The sequence below is a fragment of the Bos mutus genome, chromosome 1, assembly GCF_027580195.1.
Source record: "Bos mutus isolate GX-2022 chromosome 1, NWIPB_WYAK_1.1, whole genome shotgun sequence".
Classification (NCBI taxonomy): Eukaryota; Metazoa; Chordata; class Mammalia; order Artiodactyla; family Bovidae; genus Bos; species Bos mutus.
Window position 1 is genome coordinate 68,322,707 of NC_091617.1, and position 26,355 is coordinate 68,349,061.

At 48.9% G+C, this 26,355-nt stretch overlaps 1 protein-coding gene across 1 annotated transcript in view; it reads right to left on the reverse strand.

Annotated features, from left to right (window-relative positions):
* Positions 1-26,355, reverse strand: part of ITGB5 (integrin subunit beta 5) — a 116,321-nt gene that overhangs the window by 24,336 nt on the left and 65,630 nt on the right. Inside the window, exons 7-10 of the mRNA XM_070370427.1 lie at positions 24,885-24,980; positions 22,877-22,966; positions 16,090-16,224; positions 6,440-6,869 (exon numbers count right to left, since the gene is read on the reverse strand). Coding sequence (XP_070226528.1) covers positions 6,440-6,869; positions 16,090-16,224; positions 22,877-22,966; positions 24,885-24,980 — 751 coding nt within the window. The remainder of the gene's footprint in view (positions 1-6,439; positions 6,870-16,089; positions 16,225-22,876; positions 22,967-24,884; positions 24,981-26,355) is intronic.

Genomic DNA, 26,355 nt, shown 5'->3' on the forward strand with positions numbered 1-26,355 from the left:
TTTTTCCAGTGGTCATGTATGGATGTGAAAGTTAGACTGTGAAGAAAGCTGAGCGCCGAAGAATTAATGCTTCTGAATTGTGGTGTTGGAGAAGACTCTTGAGAGTCCCTTGGACTGCAAGGAGATCCAACCAGTCCATCCTGAAGGAGATCAGTCCTGGGTGTTCTTTGGAGGGAATGATGCTGAAGCTGAAACTCCAGTACTTTGGCCACCTCATGCGAAGAGCTGACTCATTGGAAAAGACTCTGATGCTGGGAGGGATTGGGGGCAGGAGGAGAAGAGGACGACAGAGGATGAGATGGCTGGATGGCATCACCGACTCGATGGACATGAGTTTGAGTGAACTCCGGGAGTTGGTGATGGACAGGGAGGCCTGGCGTGCTGCGATTCATGGGGTCGCAAAGAGTCGGAGATGACTGAGCGACTGAACCGAACTGAGCAGTGAGAAGAGCAGTAAGAAAACTCAATTCCCAGAGTTGGAACAAGAGCCCAGAGCATGGAACAAGGCAGGTTCTCCACACGGCCTGCCGACATGCTTAATTTTCAACATCTCACACAAGTCTGGACGGTGAAGGTAGAAGCTTAAGCGGTTCATATCGTCACTCCTCTAACCCAGAAAATTTCTGAGGAGTGGAAAATTCTAGTGAGAACAAACATTTAAAAATTAATTCAGTACTGTGAGCAATTCCAACTCTGTACCCCTGGCATCCGGTAAAAACCTGGCACGTGAGGAATGCTCACTGAGCTCCTCAATGGGATGAATGCAGCACTCTACCCAAAACGAAACGACCTCAGTGAGAGATCACCACCTTAGTGTCTGCAGCTGCACTAAGATCGGATACTTCTACATGACAGTTTTTGAAAGAGCTTTCTCCAGCCTCAGGCTGCAAGATGCTGGATGACTCCAGAGCTGAGCAGTCCAGCTCATCTGCTTCACCTGGCCAGTCTGAAAAGTACCTCATTTGCTTATATGACTGACTGAGCCCTACATTTTGCTGTTTTTTCAAATGAACTTGAGCAAGATAAGGATGGAATTTTCACACTCATATATAGTGCCTCCTTGTATTTGCAAAAAGCATCCAGGTAACCATCAAGAAACTGAATAGAGGCTAATACACATGAAAAGATGTGAAGAATTTTCTAGGCTCTCCCACCTGAGGCACTCAGTGGTAGTAATCCCACCAAGAGCCCCTTTCTTCTTGAGAAATTAAATATGTCAAATCTGGGTTCATTCAAAAGGTACTTTTTGAGGCCTCTGTCATGGAGCCACATTCCAGAAGATCCTGTAAGTCATTTATGGAAATTGAAATTGCAATGCAGTGACAGAAGGTAGAGCTGGGACCACAGCTCCAGAGATGGCCACTAGGACACTTACTCTGAGTGTGAAAATTATATTTCTAAAGAAAATAGTATAAACAGAGGGAGAAGCACTTTATAAACATATCCAGATAACTGTTGCCATGGGAGGTGTTTCATTTGGCAAGAATCAATAAGTCTAGAAGCAGGCCATAATGTCAGAGGTGCTTTTAACAGGAAGGGTTTAATACAACCTTGTGAAACCTTCTGGAAACCATCAGCCCAGACCAGGAATCTCTGTTTGGACACTGGTTCTGGCCACTCAGAATGATGCAACTCTCCATTTTTTTATGTCTGGAAGAATAATGCAATTGCCCCTTGACCTCTACTTGCCTTAATTGCCCAAATAACCTATTAGATGAAGTAAAATATGAAGTAAAATACTTAGATATACTTCTATGATCTCACAATCACAAGACCAAAAGCAGTCTGTTCAAAATTCTATATCCTATTTGATATAAATTTTCTCAGTATATGAAACCCAAGAAGTAAGCTTTCAGTAAATTATTCCACATATCCCAGTGCAGGCTTCCCTGGTGGCTCAGACAGTAAAGAATCCATCTACAACGTGGGAGACCTAGGTTCGATCCCTGGATTGAGAAGATCCCCTGCAGGAGGGAATGGCAACCCATTCCAGTATTCTTGCCTGCAGAATCCCATGGACTGGCGGGCTACAGTCCATGGGATCTCAAAGAGTCGGACACTACTGAGCGACTCAGCAGTGCAGGCATTTTAAGAACAGAGATTGCTGAAAGCACTAGGGTTGGGATGATTTCAACAGCTTACCACAGCAGAGTAACTCAAATCCCAGGAAATGCACTGTTTGGGTACAGAAACCAGCAAAGAATAACAAAGTTTGCACAATAACCTCTAATCACACTGAAAACAACTAAACAGACCATGTCCACATGTTCTATTAACAGAGCGATTCTGAAGGGTCAACACTTAAGGAGACTCAAAGGAACAGAAACCCTCACAATGGCCCTGTGGCTCTCTCTGTACTCACAGGATTGGTCTGTGGACAGAACCACTCTGAGTTATTTTGCCTCTAGAAACCAGAGGGAGGAATAGCAGCCCTGGATCCACACACATTCCCATGACACTGTGTCACAAAAGTAATAACCAAGATGTTCAATTGCTTCCAGACCTTAGTCCGGTTTCCTTCACTACTAACTTCTGTGACGTATAACACATCTCAAACCTGTAACTTCTTGCCTGACCCTCGGTCCTGTGTCTTGGTTGGGGGTAAGGACCAGAAGCCTCTTACAGGTGAAAAGACCTGGGAGAAGTGGAAGAACTTCTCCAGGACGTCCCCGTCGGCTCTGGCCTGGCTCTGCCTCAGGCCGTGTCTGAAGGTGGATCACAACCTCACGGCCCCCGCAGGCCTGGCTGCAGGGGGAAGGGCTGAGAGAATGCTGAAGTCAGCTGCTTGTGAGTCTCTGAGTCAGCATCTTCAAGACCAGAACGGCTGTTGAGAAATAAGACTTCTCCCCCACAAAACCCCAAACATAACAGTGATCTGAGAGCTTGAAACCAAAGGACTCAATTTCAGAGCGGGAGCCCCAAGCTGACCTCGGGAACAAGAACTGTGGGTGGACCCCTCACCCACCCACTGCTGCCTCCTGAATAAGCTGGAGTGCTTGTGAGACAAGCAACGAGGAGCTGGGCGGTACATGGATGGGCAGGCAGGGTTGCATGCATGCGGATGGGTCCTGCCTGGAGCTGGGCATCCTTCCTGGATGACCTCACATCACCCACACTCCTGACCTACAAACTACTGTCTCCAGAAAGACTTGGATAGCTTCAACTAGCTATTGCTTTCAAAGTGAAGGGGTGGTGGTTTAGTTGCTAAGTCGGTCCAACTCTTGCAACCCCATAAACTGTAGCCCGCTAGGCTCTTCTGTCTGTGGGATTTCCCAGGCAAGAATACTGGACTGGGTTGCCATTTCCTTCTCCAGGGGATCTTCCCGACCCAGGGATTGAACCCACGTCTCCTGAATTGCAGGGGGATTCTTTATTGTCTGAGCCAGAAAGTGAAGGGATGGAGGCGGCTAATTGGAGATGCAGTGGAAAGACAGCCAAATGTTCTTCTAATCATTGTTGTGTTCAAGTAATTCAACTTCAGGTGCTTCTTAGGATATAATATAAGAAAAAAAAAAGCAAGATACAAAAGTGCATACACATATACATTTAGAAAAAAATTTAGATGGGAGACCTCTTAAAGTAAGAATGCTGGAATGATGAACAACTTCTTTCTTTCCCTTCAGAATATTCTAGACCTAAGAATAATCCTCCAGCTAGCTGGAATCATTCTCTTGACTGAGGACACAGAGGGTAAAAGAAGTTTCTTGTCTGCTTCACCAGATGGTCCAAATTAATCCTGGTCACCAAGAAGGAGACAGACAGCTCAGACTGACCACACTTCCATCGACTCCCCTGTATTTTTCAAATTTTCCTATGAGGGAACAGAAGACATCCAGCTCAGCAACCCAGAGGAGTTAGTGACTCAACATACCACACAGGCAGGAGCCCCAAAGCATCTCTAACCTCCTGTTTCCTCACTCGGGGACACGTGAGAGTCTCCCACCGGCGCATTTTTGGCACTTGAGGGGAAAGGACAGCATTCCATGATAATACTTGCTAATTTGTTTAAAAAAAAAAAAACTGCTGAAAGCCAATTACAGACACAGTCAGGTATCTTAGAGTGTTTGTGGCGGCAGTCTGTCCATCCCGCCATGCAGGACTCATGGGGAAGGTGGCCCCGTGCGCACACTGGGAGCAGCTACAGCTCCCAGGAGTGTGTGGCCCTGATTCTTAGAGGAGCTGGCGGTCAGCAAGGCAATGTGCTAGGTGCTTAGACACGTTCTCTTACTGCTCACTAAAGTCCTGTGCCCAGAGGGACACAAGCAGCCCATGGTGGTGCTGGAGTCAGGCCCAGGCCTGCCTGATCCTAAGCACTTTTCTGCTGATCCAGGGGAACCATCCAACCCCTCAGGAAGAGCGGATCCCTGTTGCCTGTTCAGCACATCAAATCCAGACCCTATCAGTTAGCTGACTCTTCTACGACACCATACGTCCTGCACTTTCTAGAACATTTCCAATTTTGAGCACGCCACACCCATGTATGTGTCTCACAGTGTGGTCTGCCCCTGGAGACCTCACTGGCTTATCCTCCCCTGTGCTACCATCTGCACTTGTTTCTCCTGTGGACAGAATGGGGGTTACTCCTCCCACAGGGACAGATGGTTTCTATGATCTGATTCACTTCACATGTTTGTGCTTCATCTTCCCTGCCACACTCCATGTTCCTTCTAAATCAACACTTCACCCCTGGGAGACCATTCACAAAGAAGGGATCCTGGAAGCAACAGAACATATAAGAGAATAAGAGGTAGTAGAAGAAACTATAATCCTGCCCAAAACTGTTCTGTTCACTCGATCTGTAGGTGGCATGGTGTTGGACAGACTGACCTTTAAGAGACGTGTTAAAGGACACAGTGTTTCACCAGAGTGCCACTCCCAGAATGGGAACTGCCAAACTTCCACTTAACTGCAATCCATGTAAAGTCCTTTGCTTAGATTCAAACACTTAAGTGCTCAGATGTGACACAACAGAAACCTGGCTTTGCTACAGTTCATTCAAATATTAATCTTCAACTTTTGGTAGTCAAGTTAAAATCAAGTTCAACCATACAATGTGATTATTTAATAGAAAAGAAAAGGTGAGTGTTGTTAGGAGGTGTTTATGGAAGTGGAAAGTTCAGGTCACAGGAAGCAAATGTTAGTTGGACCTGGGGCTGAGCCCCTGTTACCCAGATGACAAGTAACCTGCCTGATTCTGAGAAGCATGCTTAGCAAAATGACAGAGCCTCAAAGCAGGAAGAGACCTGGTATCTAGTTTGGGTTAAGAAAAGAGAACAAAAAATTGTAATATTTTGAAAATTAAAAAAGAAAAGAGAACAGAGAAACACAAAGAAGTTCTCAGATGTTTTAGCAGGTTGCCATATGGAAAAGGGAAGCCTAAAATGTGACCCACCAGTGGAAGTGACTGAGAAACAATTTTTTGTTTGATATAAAAGAAAACTTTCAAATCATACCTGTAGGAGGCAGAAGGATGGCCCTCAAAGATATGCAGAGCCTAATCCCTGGAACTTGTATCAGTGTTACTTTACAGGGTAGAAGGGACCCTGCAGATGTGATTAAGTCAAGGATCCTGAGATGAGGAGACTGGTCTGGACTATCTGGTGGGTCCAGTGCAGCTGCAGGGCTCCTTATAAGGGGGAGGCAAAGAGCATCAGAGCAAAACAGAGGTCAGAGAGAGATGTGAGGATGTTACACTGCTGGCTGTGAAAACAGAGGAAGGTGCTACAAGCCAAGGAATGCAGATGGGTTTCTGGAAGTTGGAGAGGGCCAAGGAACAGATTCTCCCTTAGAACTCTGAGAAGGAATGCAGCCCTGAAGACACCTGGATTTTAGCCAAATAACACCCACTTCAGACTTTTGACATCCAGAACAGGAATGGAATAAACTTGGGTTGTTTTAAGCCACTAAGTCTATGGAAACTTGTTAGAGCAGCCATAGGAGATGATAAGTTAAAGTTGCTCACTCGTGTCTGACCTCATGGACTGTATAGTTCATGGAATTCTCCAGGCCAGAACACTGGAGTGGGTAGCTGTTCCCTTCTCCAGGGGATCTTCCCAACCCAGGGATTGAACCCAGGTCTCCCACATTGCAGGCAGATTCTTTACCAGCTGAGCCCAGGGAAGCCCATAGGCGATGAATGGATGTCTAATAAAGGAATAATCACTACCATCTCCGGGGAGCTCCTTGTCCCCAGGGCGATCAAGAAGAGGCTGATCATCTACAAGTCAGGAATGCTGTGTGGGTGAGTCCTGAAGGACGCACCGCAGACCCCGCCAACCCTGAGAGTCCCTCAGACAACGCAGCAGCGCTGTCTCTTGTTTTTGTATTCAACATGCTGGTGCCACCCCAAGGCTGGCCCTCGCTTGCTCCCAGCAGAACCATGGCAATCAGTAAAAGGCACGCTTTGGCTCAGAGCAACAGTGCTTGCGGGGGCACCTACCTGAGCAGAGGACACCTTTGTTCCTTGCGCAGGAGAAGTTGTCGCACTCACAGAAGGACCCGTAGATCTTGCCAAACTCGCTCTCGAAGCAGGAGCACTGGTTGCAGCTGCACTGGCCGCGCCCGCTGCACAGTGGCTTGCCCTCCGCCTCCCGGCACAGGTTCTGGTACCCGCTCTGGCTCTCGCCTTCCTGGCACTCGCACCTGGTACCCAGGTAGCCGGGGTTGCACTCACACAGGCCGCAGACGTAAGTCCCGTTGCTGCTGCACCTGGCGCTGTCGGGTTCCAGCCCTGTGCTGCAGCCGCACCTGCAGTTGTAGGTGACCCCCACCTCCAGGCTGTCCCGGAAGCCCACGGGCCGCAGGGTGAACGTGTGCTGCACGTGCTTGCTGGGGCAGCTCCGGGCCTCCACCGACACCTCAAAGGACGCCTGGGCAGGAGAAAGAGAGGGGATGCTGTGACCGTGGCGTGACTGGGCCTCCCGCTCCCTGTACTGGCCTCCCCATCACCCAGGGGCCTGAGCACAGTTCCTCCAAGGCCCTCAGTGCAGAGCTGGGATCAAATCTGGCCCCTGCCCACACGCAGGGAGGCCACTCCAGCCACCCGAGGAGGATGAGGCCCCAAGTCAGCAAGCCCTTCCCTTTACCCAGGAAGGGTGTGTTCAGGCACCAGCATCTGACAGGCATCGTGCTTGGTTCGTTAATGTTCATTATCTCTTTGAATCCTCACACCCTGGAGGAAAAAGGCTTCCACAGGAAGGTAGAAAGATTCACTCAAGTTTACATGGTTCTCTTTCTCCCCTTTCTTTTCACTTCTATCCTATCCTCTCCTCATCTCCATCTTGAAAGTCAACAAAATATTCAACAATTTACCAGGCACCTCGTCTGGGCCAAGCTAGACATGCTACCTGAGCACGCGGGGCCCTGGGGCCCAGCAGCCCTGGCAGCTGCCTACTCTCCCGCAGAGGTGCCTCCTCCCCTGCTGGAGAAGGGACAGATGACCCCTGGGTCCCTTCCAGCTTAGCTGTCTCCTCACACACACACCTGAGCCTCCCTTCATCCCAGTTTCTCTCTGCGTGGTGCCCACAACCATGTCTTTCACAATCAGCCCATGGCCCTGAGGTTGTATTTAGAAGTGAAAGAAAAAGTGAGAGGGTTAGTCGCTCTGTCATGTCCAACTCTTTGTGACCCCATGGACTTAGCCCACCAGGCTCCACTGTCCACCGGGATTCTCCAGGCAAGAATACTGGAGTGGGTAGCCATTCCTTTCTCCAGGGGATCTTTCCGACCCAGGGATCAAAATCAGGTCTCCTGCACTGCAGGCAGATTCTTTACCATCTGAGTCACCAGGGATACATGTGGACAGACTTTTTCTTATTTAAACAAAGCATGCAAAGCATGTTGCCAACTCCTGAGCTGCTTATGAGTTGCCATGGAAACAGGTAGGAAGGTGGACCTCGATGGCAGATCACAATGGAGGAAAGGTGCCTGTTAGCTGCCCACATGGCTGGGATGTGAGGAAAGGAAAGACACTGCTCGCTGTGATTCTCCCAGGAAGTCAAGCATGACACCACTTCCCCTCTCACGATGTGTGGTGAGAACCATCTAGCACTGCCCTCCATGCGTGGCGCTGCAGAAATCTCCAGACAGGTAGCTGGCACACCTGGCCAGACAATACCCTGAGTCCTTCTCCCTTAAATGGACAGAGGCCTGGACCCACTCCAGAAACTGACCCACTGCCTGGCCCAGATGTCTTTCTTTTTCAAAAGGCTCCTCAGAACATTCTGGAAGCTCAAAACAAGTTAGGAACCACTTTTAGCTACTGTTGTTGTTAATTCTACTATCTGGGTTGGAAAAGAACTGATTTCTTTAAAAAGTCATCAATTACCTGCTTTACTCCGTACTCTTTAGGTATATTTTCGGAAAACTCTCAAAATATAATTTTCTTAACGTTCTATGGATCCCTTTTACTTTGGGACCATTACTAATTCTAAAAGGCCTTCCCTCAGATTCCGTGACACCCAGGGACCCCCCCAGGGTGGGAGGGGGAGAGTGTGAGACTGAGCAGGAGACCCAGCTCCCCAGGCCCTGGAGAGGGTCCTGCTGGCAACAAGACAGCAGGAGTCAGCACCAGGAAAGGGGTGTCACAGGACATGCTGTCGGACACGTGAATTGAGGACAATGGCCACGAGCCAGGGTCAGGAAGCTGGGAGGACCAAGCCAGCTGCAGATAGTTGGGACTGGCCCACCCCCACTTCCACGTGGGCAGTGGGAGGGGCAAAGGGAAAGGCTGACGAAAGCAAATTCAAGAGTAACTTCCAAGGACCTCAGGTACAGCGGGGCTCTCCAGGTAAGCAAGTAAGATGGGGACCCACCCAGGATACTGCAATCTGCCTAACTTTTACCAGCTGCTGAGTACTACACGTACCAGGCACCGTGCTTGGTATTTCCATGAGCATCTCATTTACACGCCCTAGGAGGAGGCATCCTCATTTACCAGAGAGAAAGCGGGGTTGGTTGGTGGGCCCAGGGGGCTTAGTGATGCTCACACAGCTGGGGAGGGGTGGGGCTAGGCCTGTGCTCACCTTGGCACATCACCTCCTAGAAGGAGAGAATGAGGCAGGCGTCGGGTGTCCAGAGCTGGGTTCGGAGGGAGAGGCCCAGCTCACACGGGGACCATAGGTGGGGACCCCCCAAGGGGTGACCAGAGGTTTCTTTAAATCTCCCAGCCTTGGGCTGGGGGTAAGCTGAATGATAATGGAAGGACAAGGAGGCTGCACCTGACCAAGGCGCCAAGGGCACCAAGAATGTGGAGGTGAACATCCCTCCTTCTGAGGCTCAGAGAGAAGCCTAGTGCTTCCCAGGGGAACAACTTTGCTGGACTTAGCAAAGGAAAGCTCTGCTCCCTGCAAAGGCAGCTGGGGGTCAGAAATGAAAAAAGTTACAAAGAAACAGCCTGGACCAAGAGTCCAAGGCATTTAATTATTGCAAGACTGTGGGTAGTGTCCATCTGTAAGCATAACCTTCCCCCAGGAAAACTTGCCTGCATCATGGAATTAAGTAGCAAGAGAGGGGATTAAATCTCCTGGGACTTACCAGGAGGAAGTGGAAAGGTGAAGCCCCTCAATGAGTGCTGGCAGCCAACCACCCAGGATTCAGAAATGCTCACCTGCTGTCTGCCCAGGCTGCCCGGCTGGAGGAGCAGGAAGGCCTGGCTTCTCAGCAGGTCCCGCTGGCCTTCCCCAGCCAAGCTCTGGTCCAACCAAGGCCCTCACTGTCGGGCCCCATGCGGCCTAATGTCTGCCTGGCCACCTGATAACCAGAGAATGGCTCAGTTTCAGCCAAGCTTCAGGTCCTGCTGGGCACAGGAATGCTATAAAAAGCACGTTGGGAACAGAGAGTCAATCTGTTCTGCCACCCCTCCCCTCAGAGTCCATTTCCCAGAAGGATCAGGAAAGAATCCAGAGAGCCTGTCAGGTGGCCGGAATGAGGCTCCTCTTCTGCGACCACTGTGGACTGACGGTGAAGGCCCCCAGTTCTGGAGATTCTCTGCTTTCCACTCTGAGGTTCCAGAGGATGGTCACGCGCACAGCAGCCCTTCCTCTGCCCAGCCTTGTTATCTGAACCTCATTGAGATGCTCCTGGTTCCCGCCTTGGGGCTGCTGGCCTGATTCATCCTTTCCCAGGGGCTGCCCAACCCCCACTCAGGCCCACCAAATCCAGGCTGTGCAGATGCCAAGGCTCCTAGGAGCTCACTGAGACAATGGGCCCGGACACGAGGTGGAGAGCCCCAGGGGAGGGGACAGTAGAGGGGATGCCGTGGGAAGCCTGTGACAGGCTCACAGGGTCCTTTGTACCAGGCATTAGTGCTGGCCGCTCAGCAGGCCACTTGCATACTGATGTGTCAAAGCCCGTTCACGAGAAAACCAACTTCCAGCAGCCAGGCCCACTCAGTCAGCCTTGGTTGATGTTGGGAGGAAAAATGGAAATCACTAGATTCGGGACTTCAAGATTTCATTTAAGGATTATTTCTCTGAGGACCACCTTTGACCCTTACCCCCTACACCTCCTAGAGGAAATCAACCCTGACTATTCATTGGAAAGACGGATGCTGAAGCTCCAATACTTTGGCTACCTGATGCAAAGAGCCGTCTCACTGGAAAAGACCCCAATGCTGGGAAAGATTGGGGGCAGGAGGAGAAGGTAGCGACAGAAGACGAGATGGTTGGACAGCACCATCTACTCAATGGACATGAGTTTGAGCAAACTCCGGGAGACAGTGAAGGACAGGGAAGCCTGGTGAGCTGCAGTCCATGGGGTGGCAAAGAGTCAGACACAACTTAGCAACTGAATAACAACAACCCTACCACCTGCTTTTCTGAATAGACCCCTTACCCAGAGAACACAGGACAGTCAGGGAACCACAACCTCTGGTTGGAAGGAACCACGGAGCTGCTGCCTGACCACCCTGACCCCTGCAGGAAATTCTGGTTACAGAGGCGAGACCCACACGGAAGCTACTTGAACTCAGCTGTCTCATGGCTCCCCACAACCCATGGGCCATGTCCTTATCCACAGGCCAGGCCCCGAGACACTTGATGGTAGTGATAACCCGTCTGCACTCCCTAATTCCTCTTCTCCGGTTGATACCCAGCACCTCTCCGCTGTGCCCTGTGCCCCTGCCTACCTCCTCGCCGTTTTCTGACTTGCCCACAGCCCTCCCAACTTGTGGTGCTAAGGAATAGGAAACACCTACCGAATAACAGCCAGACACCGTACTGGAACATGGGCCCTACCAGTCGGCCCGATCCTGCCTCTGTCCCTGCCACTCTCCCCTCCATCCCCAGCCCACTCCCCTCAGCTGCTTCCCACCTGCAAAAGGGCAATACCCTCATGGACTCACCACTAATGGGGCCTCCTAAAACTTCTTTATTTTTTTTTATTTTTAAACTTTACAATATTGTATTGGTTTTGCCAAATATCGAAATGAATCTGCCACAGGTATACATGTGTTCCCCATCCTGAACCCTCCTCCCTCCTTCCTCCCCATACCATCCCTCTGGGTCATCCCAGTGCACCAGCCCCAAGCATCCAGTATCGTGCATCGAACCTGGACTGGTGACTCGTTCCATATATGATATTATACGTATTTCAATGCCATTCTCCCAAATCATCCCACCCTCTCCCTCTCCCACAGAGTCCATAAGACTGTTCTATACATCAGTGTCTCTTTTGCTGTCTCGTATACAGGGTTATTGTTACCATCTTTCTAAATTCCATATATATGCATTAGTATACTGTATTGGTGTTTTTCTTTCTGGCTTACTTCACTCTGTATAATAGGCTCCAGTTTCATCCACCTCATTAGAACTGATTCAAATGTATTCTTTTTAATGGCTGAGTAATACTCCATTGTGTATATGTACCACAGCTTTCTTATCCATTCATCTGCTGATGGACATCTAGGTTGCTTCCATGTCCTGGCTCTTATAAACAGTGCTGCGATGAACATTGGGGTACACGTGTCTCTTTCAATTCTCTAAACCTTCTTCTATGTCTGGAAAACTCTAAGCCTCAGCTGAAATAGCGGCCCCTGTGATGAGGGGCCTTTCTTCCTTGGGGCTCCATCAGCAAAAAGGGGGCTGAGGGGAGGCCCCCAGTTTCCATGCCACACCAGCATGGTGGACCCCACACTCAGAACAACCCATGCTTAGGTGTAATACTCTGCTATCTGAAGTTATTTCTGAACAAGGACCCCACCTTTCCATTTTGCCCTGGATTCTGTCCTCTGCTGCCTCCAGGGCCCTCAAGGAGCTCACCTCTGGTGGCCTGGCCAGCACCACTTGGTCCGGTTATGATGGGTGAGTGGCTGCTGCTCTGTGCCAGCCTGTCTCCTTCCACAGAAAACAAAACTTAACAGCCCTGGTAGCAGAGCCAGGGGCCCCATGGCTGTAGCCTCTTGGACAGAGATAGGAAACAGGGAGCCAGTATGGGAGGCCTGCCTTTGGGCCACTGTCTCAACAGGGTCAAGGCCCCTCAGAGCTCAAGGGAGGCTCCAGCTCACCTGCTGGGATAGATATGCTATGGAGAGTGTGGGAGAAGCACCCTTCCTTCTTCTGCTTCAAATGCTCCTGAAACCATCCAAATACATCTGACATTGTTCACGTTTGTGAGAAAAATGCCGCTTAGAATCCTGTCCTGTCTTCTGGACAATGTTCTTATCTTGCTGACATATCCTAGCAAAAACAAGATCTGTACACTAGAGTGACCACATGAAAGTGGTGCTGATAACACCTTTCGCTTCTCTGAAACTTTCCAAAGTGCACAAGGTTTAAGGGAAAAAACCTGGACTATGGCATCAGCGGCTGCAGCTGTCTCCTAGCGTGCGTGCTCACCAGCAGTCAGACTTCCAGCAAGTCCCTCAGAGCCGCCCCACAACCCCACCCCGGAGTCTCAGTCTTTCTCACATAAAATGGAGACGTAATGTCCACCTGACCCAGGTGCTGCAAGCAGCAGAGACCCGGCAGCAAAGCCCTAGCACAGCATGGAGTGCATTATAAATTCCCAGGAAACGGTAGCTCGCGTCACTATTCCCACGGTCAGGATGCTATGAGCAGTGAGGGGACTCAGTTAGGAGAGTGTTGCAAGTCCACTGCCCATCTGTGGGTGATCTCACATCTCAGGGTGCCTGGCAGCACTGAGCCACGGGGGGTGTGCAGAGCACATGGGGAGGTACTCCCTTGCTAGAGGCTGGCCCTTGAGATCATACTCTGAGGCGAGCCCTCTGGACAGGTGCAACAGGTGTGATGGAACACAGTGATGGGCAGCGAGTGCTAAGGGAAGGTGGTGGGGGTAGGGAGGAGCACTGGTACTGGTGCCAGAGCCAGAAGGTCTGAGCCTTGAACTTCTGCCCTGCTTCTTACTGGCTGCTTACCTGAGGAACTGACTGTAAGTCTGTGCTTCAGCTTTTCTCATCTGTCAACGTGAATAACTACCTTCCTTACAGGGAACCCAGTGAGGAACATGGAGCTAACTCTGTCCAGTCACTTCTCAGTCCTTTCCAAGACTAACTGCATGGCCCCCTTCCTGCATGGACCATCAGGAACCCAATATTCTTACAATAAATTTCCCTTTCTTGATATGGCAGCATAAACTAGCTTCAGTTTCTTGCATCCGCTATTTCAACTTTATTATCAACAAACTAGCTCTTTTGACCTTCCTGGTTTCCAGATACCTCATCGTGACATTGCTTTCCCTGTCAAAGAACTTTCCCTGAACAAAGAACTCCAGATGCGGTCTGACCTGCACAGAGAAAAGTGAAACCGTTATCTCGGGGTTCCATTAAGGCAGCCTCAGTTGGCATTGTATTTTTTTTAAAGCAACACTAGTTATTCACGTGGAGCCTTTGAGAATTAGAATCTACCAGATCCTTTACTTAAAAGCTACTATCAAACCAAGTTCCCTCTATTTTATTAATATTCTGAACTAAATGCAAGATACTAATCCTGATGATTTCAACTCCACTTCATTTTGAAAAATGTTCTTAAATCTTGGTTTTCCTGCTTTGTAAGTAATCTATTTTCTCCAGCTTTGTGACCTTCCCACCTTTGATAAGCAGTTCTCCCACGAGTTAACCTCAAACCAGTAGTAAACACAGACAGGAGACAGTAGGAACCTCAGTCAAGCCTTCCTCCAGCTGATGTCATCAACACTCCTAGCAAGCAGACTCACTCAGCTATGCATCTGCCCAGCTATGCTATTGCCAACCTATGTTACCTTTGGATTAGGAAGTCATTAGAAACCGTCAAGAGACATCTTGACACCCAGGCACCTGGTGTGTGCTGTACATCCTCGCCTCCTCAGTTTCACGGCACCTATTTCTCCAAGCAAAGGGTTCCTTGGATGTGTCTCATGCATCCTTCGTTGGCTTTCCTGACACGCTGCACTAAACACCCCTTGCACCACAGATCTGCAGAACCCACTTACATGTATTTTTTCTGGTTAGTTCTGACTCCTCCTACATTTCATAATTGCCTCTTTAAACTCGGTGACTGTAAGGCTTTTATGTTTTTAAAAACACCATCTGGATTTGACTAATCACTGCAACTGATCAAAACAACATAAATATATTACAAAATATGACAAGTATTAAAATTTTATTGGGTGTACAACTTTAATGAGATGGGGCTTTCTCTACCCAAATAGTCCATGTATATTAAAAATTTGACTTATTACTAAATAAGACAGGGATTAGCATCAATTCTACTCCTATATTTTATTTGTATAGACTAAACCACTCTCTCCAAAATTTATTCATGTCAATAGGAAGATGGGAATAGGAATCTGTTACAGCAACATCACCTTATTCTATGAATATCTTCTGAGCTAAAAGCCATAAATAAGCATTTTTAAATTTTAATAATTTACTATCTGACAACTTGATTAGCTCAATCTCCCCCTCTCCTTTTTTTAAGATCAAAAAGACACTTGGAAAAAAAACCTGAGTTAGAAAAAGATTTGTTATCTGGTTATTAGAGTCCTTCACTTTCTGAACTTTCATACCACATTCTGAACTGTCCCATTGCTGGGGTAAGGCACCCCTATAAGATTTAGAATGGGTGAGATGTATGCTTGTGGGTCATAAAGTGGGTGAAGAGCAGTTGGGAAGGTGAAGGAGGGACAGAATCAATTACAGAACATGAGGAAACTCCAAAAGACCAGACTGCAGTGTAAGCAACTGTGTGACCCCACCCATGTCTTTCTGAGCCATTTCCCTGGAGTCCAGGATATGTCTGCTAATCTCCACCTTGGCCATCATTAGTGCTTATGAAAGCCCAGAAGATACAGTCATGGATCTTTAAGATCCCTCTAATTTTTCCGGCTCCAATCAGATTCTTTCATTACAGAGGAGAACTTACCCTCACTGCCTTCCCATTTTCTGAGCATCGACAGTGACAGTAAAGCAAAGAATGCATCTCATAGTCTGTCTGGTGCTTCTGGTGGCAGAAGTCTCTAGAAGTGTGGCTGGCTCTCCATCACCGCTCTGCCTGCCTCTGAGCCAGTGTTTCATCTCTGTTCTCATCACTTGTACATCTTCCTCCCCCCCTCAAGTCCTTAGCTTGGAATGTATCTTCATATGCGATATTTCTTCCCCACCGTTTGATTATATCCACTTAAATTCAGACAAGGCAATCCATGCTCCCTCCATTGTGACAGAGTTATCCATTCCATCTGATCAGATCAGAAGAGGTGAAAGGTTTTCTTCATATTTTATAGAAGGGGAAAGTGAAGATCAGACTACCCAAGGCACAGAGCAAGCTCCAGGAGACGAGGAATGAAGGCAGGGGCTTTTAGGTTTCCACTTACACTCCCCCAACCCAATTTAATCCTTGTCAAACAAAGGTAATAATAATAAGTTAAAGGCACCAAAGGTACCATGTCAACTTGAGGAAGCCAATATACTGAGGGCTGTGTACCGACTGGAGTTTTTAAGAAGTCCACCTGCATCTTGAAGGCACAGCACAGAGAAGGCTGAGTGGAAGACAGAATACAAACTCCCAAAGGCCTCTAGTAAGTCACAAAAGTTATCAGAAGCCAAAGCACAATGACCAGTGTTAACAAGTCTAAGCATATGAGGAGGTGAGAACTTACCGTGTCCCCGATCTTCAGGCCCTCGCACTTCCTCTGACCAGGGTAGGATACACCGTCCTGGCAGGTAGCAGTGAAGAAGAGATTAAGATCCTCAGGCTGATCCCAGACAGACAGCTCCACTTTAGACCGGATGCTCTGAACAGAGAGAGAAGAAGCCGGAACCACTCAGTCAAGGCTACAGCTGAGATGCTCTCCACACTGGTTCTCCGATGCCCACATGGCTTCCTCTGACTCTGGGGTCTCAAGCCAAGGTGAGAGCCAGTGAGCTAGGTTCGCTGCTCCTCCCTCATCCCTTTCCTCCTCTCCACACCCACACACCATCGTACTAGGCTGGGCCTGAGGTCTCCCTCTGGGAGCTCAGAGAAGTGGCTAGTGGTCCACCTGCCGCACAATAACCTCATCTGATTCCAAGGGTGATGAACTGTCCCTGCTCATCTCTGCAGAGCCATCTCTCATCCCCACCCTCAGCTTTAGACATGGAGCTCTTCATATCTTGCCAGGTGCTCCCTAGACTATGGGCCTTGCACATGCCTGGGGTTACGGTCCTTTGCTCAACTGCTCCTCTCTCTCCTCCCCTGACCAGCTCCTTATCATCCCTTCCCATCAGCTCAGCAGGCACTTTCTCCTGGAACCCACCCTCCACTGCTCACCATCACATCCATCCCCCATCAGATGAGGTCCACATTCATGAGCTCTCAACTACTTTCTGAGAGAACATAACATCTTATGTGTGGATATGTCCTCAAGACAATAGATGAAACCAAAATCAAGTTAAAATTATCCATCAGAATAGAAAAGATAAAAGACTAAAAACACCAAATGTTGGAACGGAGTTGGGGCAACTGGGGCTCTCAAACCCTGCTGGTGGGAGTGTGCACTGGTACAACCCTCAAGAAAAACATCAGTTGGTACCTACTAATGCTTAGGTCAACCTTAGACAAGCAATTCACATCAGGATCATATCCAACAGAGATGTGTACTGACCAGCAGACACATACAACAATGCTCACAGCAACACTGTCTCTAACAGCTAGAAACTGGAACTAGCCAAATGCTTATCGATAGAACAGAATTTTTGTTCCAAATTATGGTGTGCTCATGTAGAATACCATACAGTACAAGAATGAATGAAACATGACTGCCTGTTGCCACACAGATGAATCTCATAAATATCACATAGTCCAAAAGAAACCAGATGTGCACAGCATACAATCTATGATTCTGCTTATTTATACTATCCCCTGGGGGATAGTAATAGAAGAGGACATAGGAGTTCTGGAGTCAATAATAGTAATATTCCATTTTGGCCTGGGTGGCTCAATACTAAGGGTGTATTTAATTTGTGAAAAGTCTACACAATCGTCTGTACGTCTCCAAGTTTTAAAAATCGCCACTGAAAATCTCTAAGGAGGATATACTTTGGAGACAGAGGCCAAATGAACTAACTAACTTGTAATTAAGGTACATCTTACAAAAAGGATTTTTTATACACTAAATACACTCAGAATAGCAGGTTGCACACACATTCCAAGAGACACATGGATCTCCCTCCCCAGATCAGCTGACGGCCCTTCAGCCTCTACCACCCTCCTCGGGTGCACTCCAGCAACAAGGCTTTGGGCAGAGGAAGGCAGAACTACTTCCCGCTCTCCTAGGGCTGCTTATCTTTTTTTTTTTTTTTCCTGCTGAGCATGAAGTGTTAAACCTGCATTAGTTAAATATGCAGTTTTCCCAACACATTAACAGCTTATTGAAAACACTCTCTGCAAAAAATAGTCTCTCCTTTTGCCACAAATTGTCTAAGTGCTTCTACAACTCTAAAAATATTCTCTCTTAAATCCACTTCCTCTTCTCTTGGTAGTGCCAGCCTCCACTGGCGGAGGACTGTGAGAGTGCCACTCAGCACGCACAGCTTTGCTGAACGCAATCTGTTGCTGTTCAGTTACTCAGCCGTGTCCTACTCTCTGCAACCCCATGGGCTGTAGCCTGTCAGCCTCCTCTGTCCATGGGATTTCCCAGGCAAGAATGCTGGAGTGGCTTGCCATTTCCTTCTCCAGGGAATCTTCCCTAACCCAGAGATCAAACCTGCATCTCCTGCATTGCACGTGGATTCTTTATTGCTGAGCCACCAGGGAAGCCCTGCTAAATGTGGTCAGTTTTTTTTACAAATCTGTTCTCCCCACTGAGCTGTGAATTCCAAGGACCATAGCATATTTCTCTCTAGGACTGAACATAAACTTTTATTGAATGGATGGATGGAGGGAAAGATGGATATTTTTAACAACAGCTATGCTAGGCAGCTCAGGCTTAGCGGAAGAAAATTTTTGGAAGATGAGGTAAATTAAAATTGTATATTTTAATTGTGAGTAAGTGAGGATGAGGCAAAGCAGTTTATCATTAAAGAGCTAGGTAGACTGGAGCTATTTAAATTCCTTAGGCTCAGTCTCATGAAATGCGAAGGCCCCATGGCTCACAAACAAGACATTGGGAAGAAGCATCAGTACTTGCCATCAAGATCTCCTGAAGCTACTGCCTGGAAGAATTAACGGGGAATCTGGCGGAGGAAGGGGACTCTGAGGACTGAACTCCTAGTCGATGCATGGGTAACTGTAGCAGATGGACATGGAATCTTATGTCCTACTCTGGCCACGAGACCCCTAAGCTTTGTGTTCAGATCCACAGTGTGTATTATTCTCGATCCCCATGCAGTCTCTGGAATGAGAAACGCTTTAAGATGTTAGCAAGGGTAGGAACTGTGGAGATTATTCAGTTCAAACTTCCCATTTTATGAAGTGGGAACTGAGGCCACTTAGCTGGCAGGGGCAGGCAGGATCAGAACCGGGCCTTCTGGGTCCCCCTGCAGTGCTCTCTGCAGTTATACACTTCTTAACTGGAAACTGGCTCTGACCTCAGGGAGGTGGATGCTTAGGGCGTATCCTGGTTGAGTCAGTCTCCCCTCAAAGATTATGAGTTTCTGGAGGGCAGCACTGTGTTCTGTTCAGTTTTATCCCCAGGAGGTAGCATGACGCCTGCCACACGTTAAGCTGTCTCTGTTTGTTGAATGAATGAAGGAAGGAAGAAGTGGCTGGGGTACAGGATACAGTAGAAAATCAAAGCCACAGCCAATGCAGTTGTGATGTATGAAAACATTATTTGTCACTCCTGAAATTCAATGAACTCCTCCCAAATTTGTTTCTGAATATGATTCCTTATTCCTCACAGCCTAGAACGAGTAGACAACGTCAAGAAGTTTAAAGGCTGTTAAATACCCAGGCTAGGTGACATCTGCTATCATTTTAAGGCAGGCCAGCTGTGGAGCGGGAAGAGCAGACCGTATGGCAACAGAGAAAAGAAAACCATGTGCTGGGTGAGGAGGCCTCTGACGTCACCCTCCACGTGCAGCTCTAGTGGCGTCCAGCACACCCTGTTCTTGCTCATCCTGAAAAGGGACCCCCAGAATTTCTCCCCGAGTTCGACCCTCCCTTTGTCTATGTGACACAATGCTTGGTGTCGTGTGTACGCACATTCGTGCACCGAGTGCCCTACCTCCAAGCTCTGGAAGGGAACCCAGAACCGTAGCGCAAAGCTCCACACCGGGGATCCCTTACAATGAAGAATCTGGCATAGCGAGAAAAAATGTAGCAATCAGAGCCCAGAGGTGCAGACGTCCCACCATGAAAGCTGAGAACAACAGACTCGATTCTGCGAGACGATACGTTAGACACACCCTTCCTGCTGCGCTCCCTCCCCAGCCTCGAGTCACACCACCTCGTCCGATACGTGTGTTCCGCTGCAGTCCCTTCAGGATGTCCCCACAGATGGTGTGCCAGCACTGGGGGAGGCAGGCGTCCACACCACACTTAGTCATGCCTGTGTGACTCATAGGAAATCCACCACAAAGTGCGGAGGCGGGAAGGTGACGCCAAGAAACACAAACAGTCCAGTTAGAGCCATGCCCTGACCCTGACCCGGCAGAGGAGCAGGTGAAAGGATAACCAGAGCCCCCACCACAGGCCAAAGTACACACATACACAGGGACCCGTGCAGGCTCAAATCCAGGAGACGTGTGGGCGGCCAAGGCCAGTCCTTACCAGAGAGGACCGCAGCCAATGAATCAGGTGCTAATGAACACAGAACACCAACGTGCCCCCCAACACAGCTCCCACCAGCTAGACTTGGCTCTGAACACCTTGCTGTTTCACATTTCTATAGTTAATGTATTTCTTTAAAATTTCCACTGAAGGAAAGAGCAGAAGTAGGGAGCGACCAAGGGTCCCAACTTTTCAGGGTGACTGACACGTTCACTGGGGTGATGATTTTACAGGTGTGTACAACTGTCAAAAACTTATCAAAGCATGCACTTTAAATCTGTACAGTGCATTATAAATTACAGTTTGTTAATTACTTCTCAAGAAAGCTGTTTTCTTTTTCTACTGAATTTGAATAGCTACTTTGGATCGTATTCCAGAAATGCCCATTTTAAAGGGCGGGTTTCACACACTCACTCTGGAGTCACAGAGTCTGGTTTCCTGACATGTTTCCTTTCAGACACACCAATCTAACTCAGGGAGCAGCTATAGTACTGGACCCATAGAGGTCCTTGGGGGCTCACTCCAGGTTCCAAATGTAGCCCCTGCCTGGAATAGATCTTCTCTCTACTCTGCCTGTTCCGGAATCCTCAGCCACAGAGAGGGCTCCCTGCTCCCCTCCAGAACTCTGCCTAACCCAGGCCCCTGGGTTTCCATTAAGAAAGCGAATTCATCTGTCGTGAGTCCTGCTCAGGTCATTGCACCGTGCCTCAGAGGGAGAGCAGCTGGCTGCCAGCTACCCAGGATGTCAGAACTCAGGAGCTGACTGAGGGTGGAGATGCTGGGAGACGGTTCCTCCCCAGAAGCCCAGGAGAAACCTGCACCCCATGCCGGAGTTCAGGACATAGTCACCTTTCAGCCATTTCTTCCCCAAAGGCTCTGGCCTGGCAAGAGGTAAGCAGTGGTCATTCCACGGTTGAGAGCCGGTCAGCAACAGTCCCCCTGCTAACCCAGGGGTCTTCAAGCCCTAGGACTCCAGCAGGATGGGGCAATCAGTCCAGGGCTGGCCTCTGGCTCTCGTTCTGACCCCCCTGTTCATATCCAGAGCTTGAGACCCTGGGTATCACGGTGAGGGGGGCCCTTAGGACAGAGGTGACGTGGGGCAGGCCTGGGCCCTCCCTCACACACACCCTGCTCAGACTCCCTCACTACATTATGCCTCCACACACTGCAGGAATCTGAAAACCACAAAGCGTAGCTAACCCGGAGACCTGGTCTCACTGGGCTCCGTGCTAGACACGATGAAGATTAAAGGTCAGAGATCAGAAAAGAGGATGTTAGTGTGAGAGGAGTGAGTTAGGAAGGAGAAGGAAATCCAGTTTCTCTCAACAGGAAGTTTCAAGAATGAGGATCAGAGTATGTATGAGAGAAAGAGGACCCTTAGCTGCACAGAATCGGGGGACAGGTACGGGCAGGCAGGAAAACCTGCCCCAACTCCTTACTGCCACCCACTCACCGCCTTCAGGACCAGGAGAGGGCTGGCACCCTATGCTCCAGGTCCTCCGTAACAAGGGTATTACCTACAGCCCCTGGTCTAGCACAGCAGCATTTTGTGACCCCAAATAAGGCTACCACAGTAGGAAACAAATTCAGCTGGAAAGACAGAGCTCCAAATGTGCATGTGTAAATCATTCATGGGAAAGTAAGACAGTTTTTCTAATACCGTGTGATGCCAGTGCAGTTGACTGTATTCCTAGGTTAGCCCACGGGTCTAGTCTACATACTAGAGCCAGCTAAACTACACTTACTCTATGTAGAACTTTGTTTTTAATAGGCAGATGCACTCTGAATTCCAACTCGGGAACCACCAGGCCTCATGAGGGGCTGGGTGGGCACTGGAGGCTTCACAGGGAGGGGCACATACGTGCCAGCACAAGAATCGGGGCTCGTCATTTCCCCGAGGAGAGGAGGTCTGCGTCAAGCACTTTTTGGGTGTTAGGAATGGAGGGAAGGGGGTGGGATGGAGAGAGATTTGAGAATGGCAGATGACTGGCTTGGGATGCAGCAGTGACCCCCTAAATCATGTCCTTAAGCACCGTACTTATTACTACAGCAGAGTCAGGCTAATGGAGCTACAATAGCACAGTATTCAACAGCCCCGCAGGCTCCCGTGAAAAGGACCTGAATACAATTAGAGCCTACGCAAGTAGGCAAAAGAACTATTGTGGACTCTTGTTGGATTCTTCTGATCCATTTTAGTCTATGGCTCAATGTGGAGCTCCAGGAGCCTGGGGGATTTCAGTCCTGCTAGGAGGCGAGCAGTGAGCGTGCTTCTCACTTCTTGCCACAGGGAACACAGTGGCAGGATGGCCCAGGCACCTGGATGGATGAAGAGCAGTACCCACCACCCAAGCGTGGTGCCCTAACGGGGACCGGGGTTACCACAAAGTCAGAACCCAAGCACATCCCAGGGCCACCAGCCAGAGACTGACTGAGCCATTTGCTGCTTCACTGGGATCCGCTTACAATGTGAGTCAAGGTGTGGCAGGGGTGAGGGGAGACCGATGCAGAGACAGGATGCCTTCTCTACCCCGAATCCAAACGGAGGAGGAAGGTGCTAAACTCAAGAGGCAGGAGGCAACACACGGAACCAAGCACCCCAGCACAATGGCGCCCTTCCAACCTGAGTCTGCACCAGCTCCTGGAGCCCCAGGGGGAGAGGGTGGGGGTGAAGGTGGGAGAAGAAATTGGTGACTTACATTGTACGCATTGATAATCAGTTGAAGAATATTTTTGGAGTCTCCATGTAAAATCTCCACTGTTGTTCCAGGTATCAGGGCTGTAAAATTCTTGCGAGAAAAAAACAAAAGAAAATAAATGAGCCCACTCTGCCTTTCCATCCTGTCCAACAGTGAACACTGCCCTACTGAGCTAGAATGGTCAGGGCCCTCCGCACTGCTTCTGCCACTCACTGGCACCAGAACTCAGAGATACCACACCAAGCACAAGGGAATGGAGCTGTTGCAGTAGGCTGTGGAATCTCGGTTCTGCAAGGTCTGAGTGAGAAGGGTCTGACAAGATGTGTTTCTAAAGTACAACATCAGGCTTCTTCCTGGAGACCCCTCCTCTCTGGCATGTACTGGAAAACGCTCTGAAATTCCATCCTCTAGTGTCAATATAGGGAGCCCTGGTGGCTCAATGGTAAAGAATCCTCCTGCAATGCAAGAGATGCAGGTTTGATCTCTGGCAGGATTCTCGCCTGCCAGAAGAGCCTGGCAGGCTACAGTCCATGGGTTTGCAAGAGTTGGATGCGACTTAGTGATTAAACCACCACCACCACCAGAATCAATATATTCTCAATGTTCTTGTCCTCTCTTCTAGACTACGTAGGTATTCCCAGTTTCCGTTCAAAGATGCCCTCAACCTGTCCAGGAAGAGTGAAAGAGGAAACTCTGCCAGTGGTCTCCAAGACAGTCTCTTTCCTTAGCAGGGAACTGAATGGGAATGGTGCCTTCCAAGGAGGTCTGGTATCTCTGGGTGAAGTCCTTGGCAAAGCAGGCTGCCTTGACGTGGCTGCCTTTCTTCTTTCACTGGTACCAAGGCCTGTGTATGTCACTTACTAAAGTGACAGAAACATCTAGAAATAGCCACCACCCTCAGCCTGCCTTGGACTGGACATGCTTCCTCCCTGAGTGAGGTGTACTTGGTTCTGAGCAAGGCTGGCTTAAGCCAAGGTGGGTCTCTTCCCTCCTGAAGCATCTGGAGTACAGCCCGTGCAACCACCTCTCCAAAACTGATCCCTGTAAATGGCCATGTCCTATCCTGCTATCTTCACTAAACAAAGACAAAAAAAAAATCTCTTTCTCTTGTTTTCATCTAAAATTGATTCAGACCAAAAGAAGGTAAGAACTTAAGAAGATATAAGTGGCATTTTATCAATGATCATCTCAGGCAGGTACAGTAGAAACACACCTTCAGACAAAGGTTCTCTTGCGGATATTTAAGAGCAGCAGAGAGAGGGGACTGGGGTTGACCGTTCTGGAGGTGGGGATGAACTTCTCATGACCTCTCATTTCAAAGGATGTCAGAGGTGAGCTGGGCTTCACACCAACTGACACGAACACTCCGGGAGCAGCTCACAGGAGAGTTCTAGTGAAAGGTGATTTGCCCATGATTGTGGGGGAGAAGCACATTCATGAGGGGAGAGTAGAGCGGTGGCCCGTGGGATGACTGGGGAAAGTCTTGTAACAGACTCATACAGACCGCTCTGTGCACTCAAGACACTTACTGTTTTCTTTGGAAATTCCTGCCCCAGACTAACCCACTGGTCTCCCACACTCTGCGGGAAGGCACACAGACTCTGCATGCAGCCTGTCTACATGTACGCCTAGTTTTCTCTCTGCACATCTTCCTTTTATATCTTCCTTCCCTATTCCCTGGGTGTTTCCATTTCATCATCTGAAAAACAGGAATTGATACTGTTTCCCTCATTATCAAATTAGAAACCATATGTTTAACTCGCTTGGTATGCTCTGCTATATGAATGCTTAAGAGCTTCCTCAATACCATCATTTTCCACTAGATCAAGACAGGACTATACTCCACGCTCCTTTGGATCTCTGCCCACACAGAGCAGGGCTGTTAACACTCCTCATGCAGCCGCCCCACACTTCACGTGGCCCCATATTCCATTCTCCCAATCATCTGAGAGTCAGCAGGCCCCCCAGGTTCAGTCCACCAGCCTCCCTTGCTCCCTTTCAAGTGTACCTTATAGAGCATATAGTGGTTTTTCGTCACTGCAAAGATGAGGTTGATGTTGTTCTCTGCCAATTTCTCTCCGAGCAAGGCAAGGGATGGATAGTCCTAGGGCCAAGGCAAAAGTCAAGGCTGTAACATTTCTTGCAAGTAGAGACACTAGCACCTGGCTCTAACATGCACTCAGTAACTCATCACCTGTGCAGATAATAAGCATCTTCCCCTAGCAGTCCCTTCCCCAGCTAAGCCCCCTGGGCAGCTCCTTACTGAGAAACTATGTAGGGAAGATTCTCCAGGAAAGGACCCTCTGGAACCCACCAAACCAGACTCACTCCTCCTGCCCCTCTCAACCCAGAATGGAGAAGTGATGAGTGGAGGTCTCCCACACTTGGTCCATGTTTCCATCCCTTCCGCAGGAATGCGGCAGAGTGGGGAAGCCAGCAAGACAGCAGTGACCACATCCTGCCATCAGCACCTGTTTATCTGTCCTCTCTCCCCTAAGACTTTCTTCCTGATCTCCTTGCCCTATTTTCCTTTTCCCATGCCCAGTGCTGGGCCTGCCAATGTCCTACACAGGTTCTGCTCAGTCCTCTCACGGCTCAGAATGGGCAGAAAAGGCTGCTGACATTTGGACAAGTTGGGCTGTGGTGTGGGAAGGGGTACAGAGGAGGGAGGGAGGGAGAATGCTCCCTGAAGGATGCTGCAAGGCAGCTTAACAAAGTCCTGAAGGCTTTTAAGGGCTGATAATGGGTTTGGAAGGAATGATGCTAAAGCTGAAACTCTAGTACTTTGGCCACCTCATGCGAAGAGTTGACTCATTGGAAAAGACTCTGATGCTGGGAGGGAAGGGGGCAGGAGGAGAAGGGGATGACAGAGGATGAGATGGCTGGATGGCATCACTGACTCGATGGAAGTGAGTCTGAGTGAACTCCGGGAGTTGGTGATGGACAGGGAGGCCTGGTGTGCTGCGATTCATGGGGTCGCAAAGAGTTGGACACGACTGAGAGACTGAACTGAACTGAACTGAATGGGTCCAGGACTCCTCATCAGTGAGGTTCTACAGTTATCAGGTAGTATAGTTAGGAGTTCTTTCTCTGGACTCCATTATTTTTGACCACCTCTTAAAACTGGAGAAAATAGGTTAGTCCAGCAAGACTTAGAAAGAATTTCTCTCTAGTCACCCATTCTACCAAATGCACTCTGGAAAGCGCATCTGGGAAGGAAGAGGATATTTGGGAAGAAAAAACAAACTTTGTACAGCACGTGTGAAAAAAATCTTAATTGTTGGGTCTGGGTGACAGGTAGGTAGAAGTTCATTTACTGGCCTATTGTATGTTTGAAATTCTGCATAAATTCTATTTAACTGCACAACCACAGTGATAGACTACCGAGAGTGGCAAGTCCTTGGGGCTTCTCAGCCAGTACAGGACACCTGCCACCTGCCCCAACACTGATGGAACGCAGGGCCTCAGGAAACCCATTT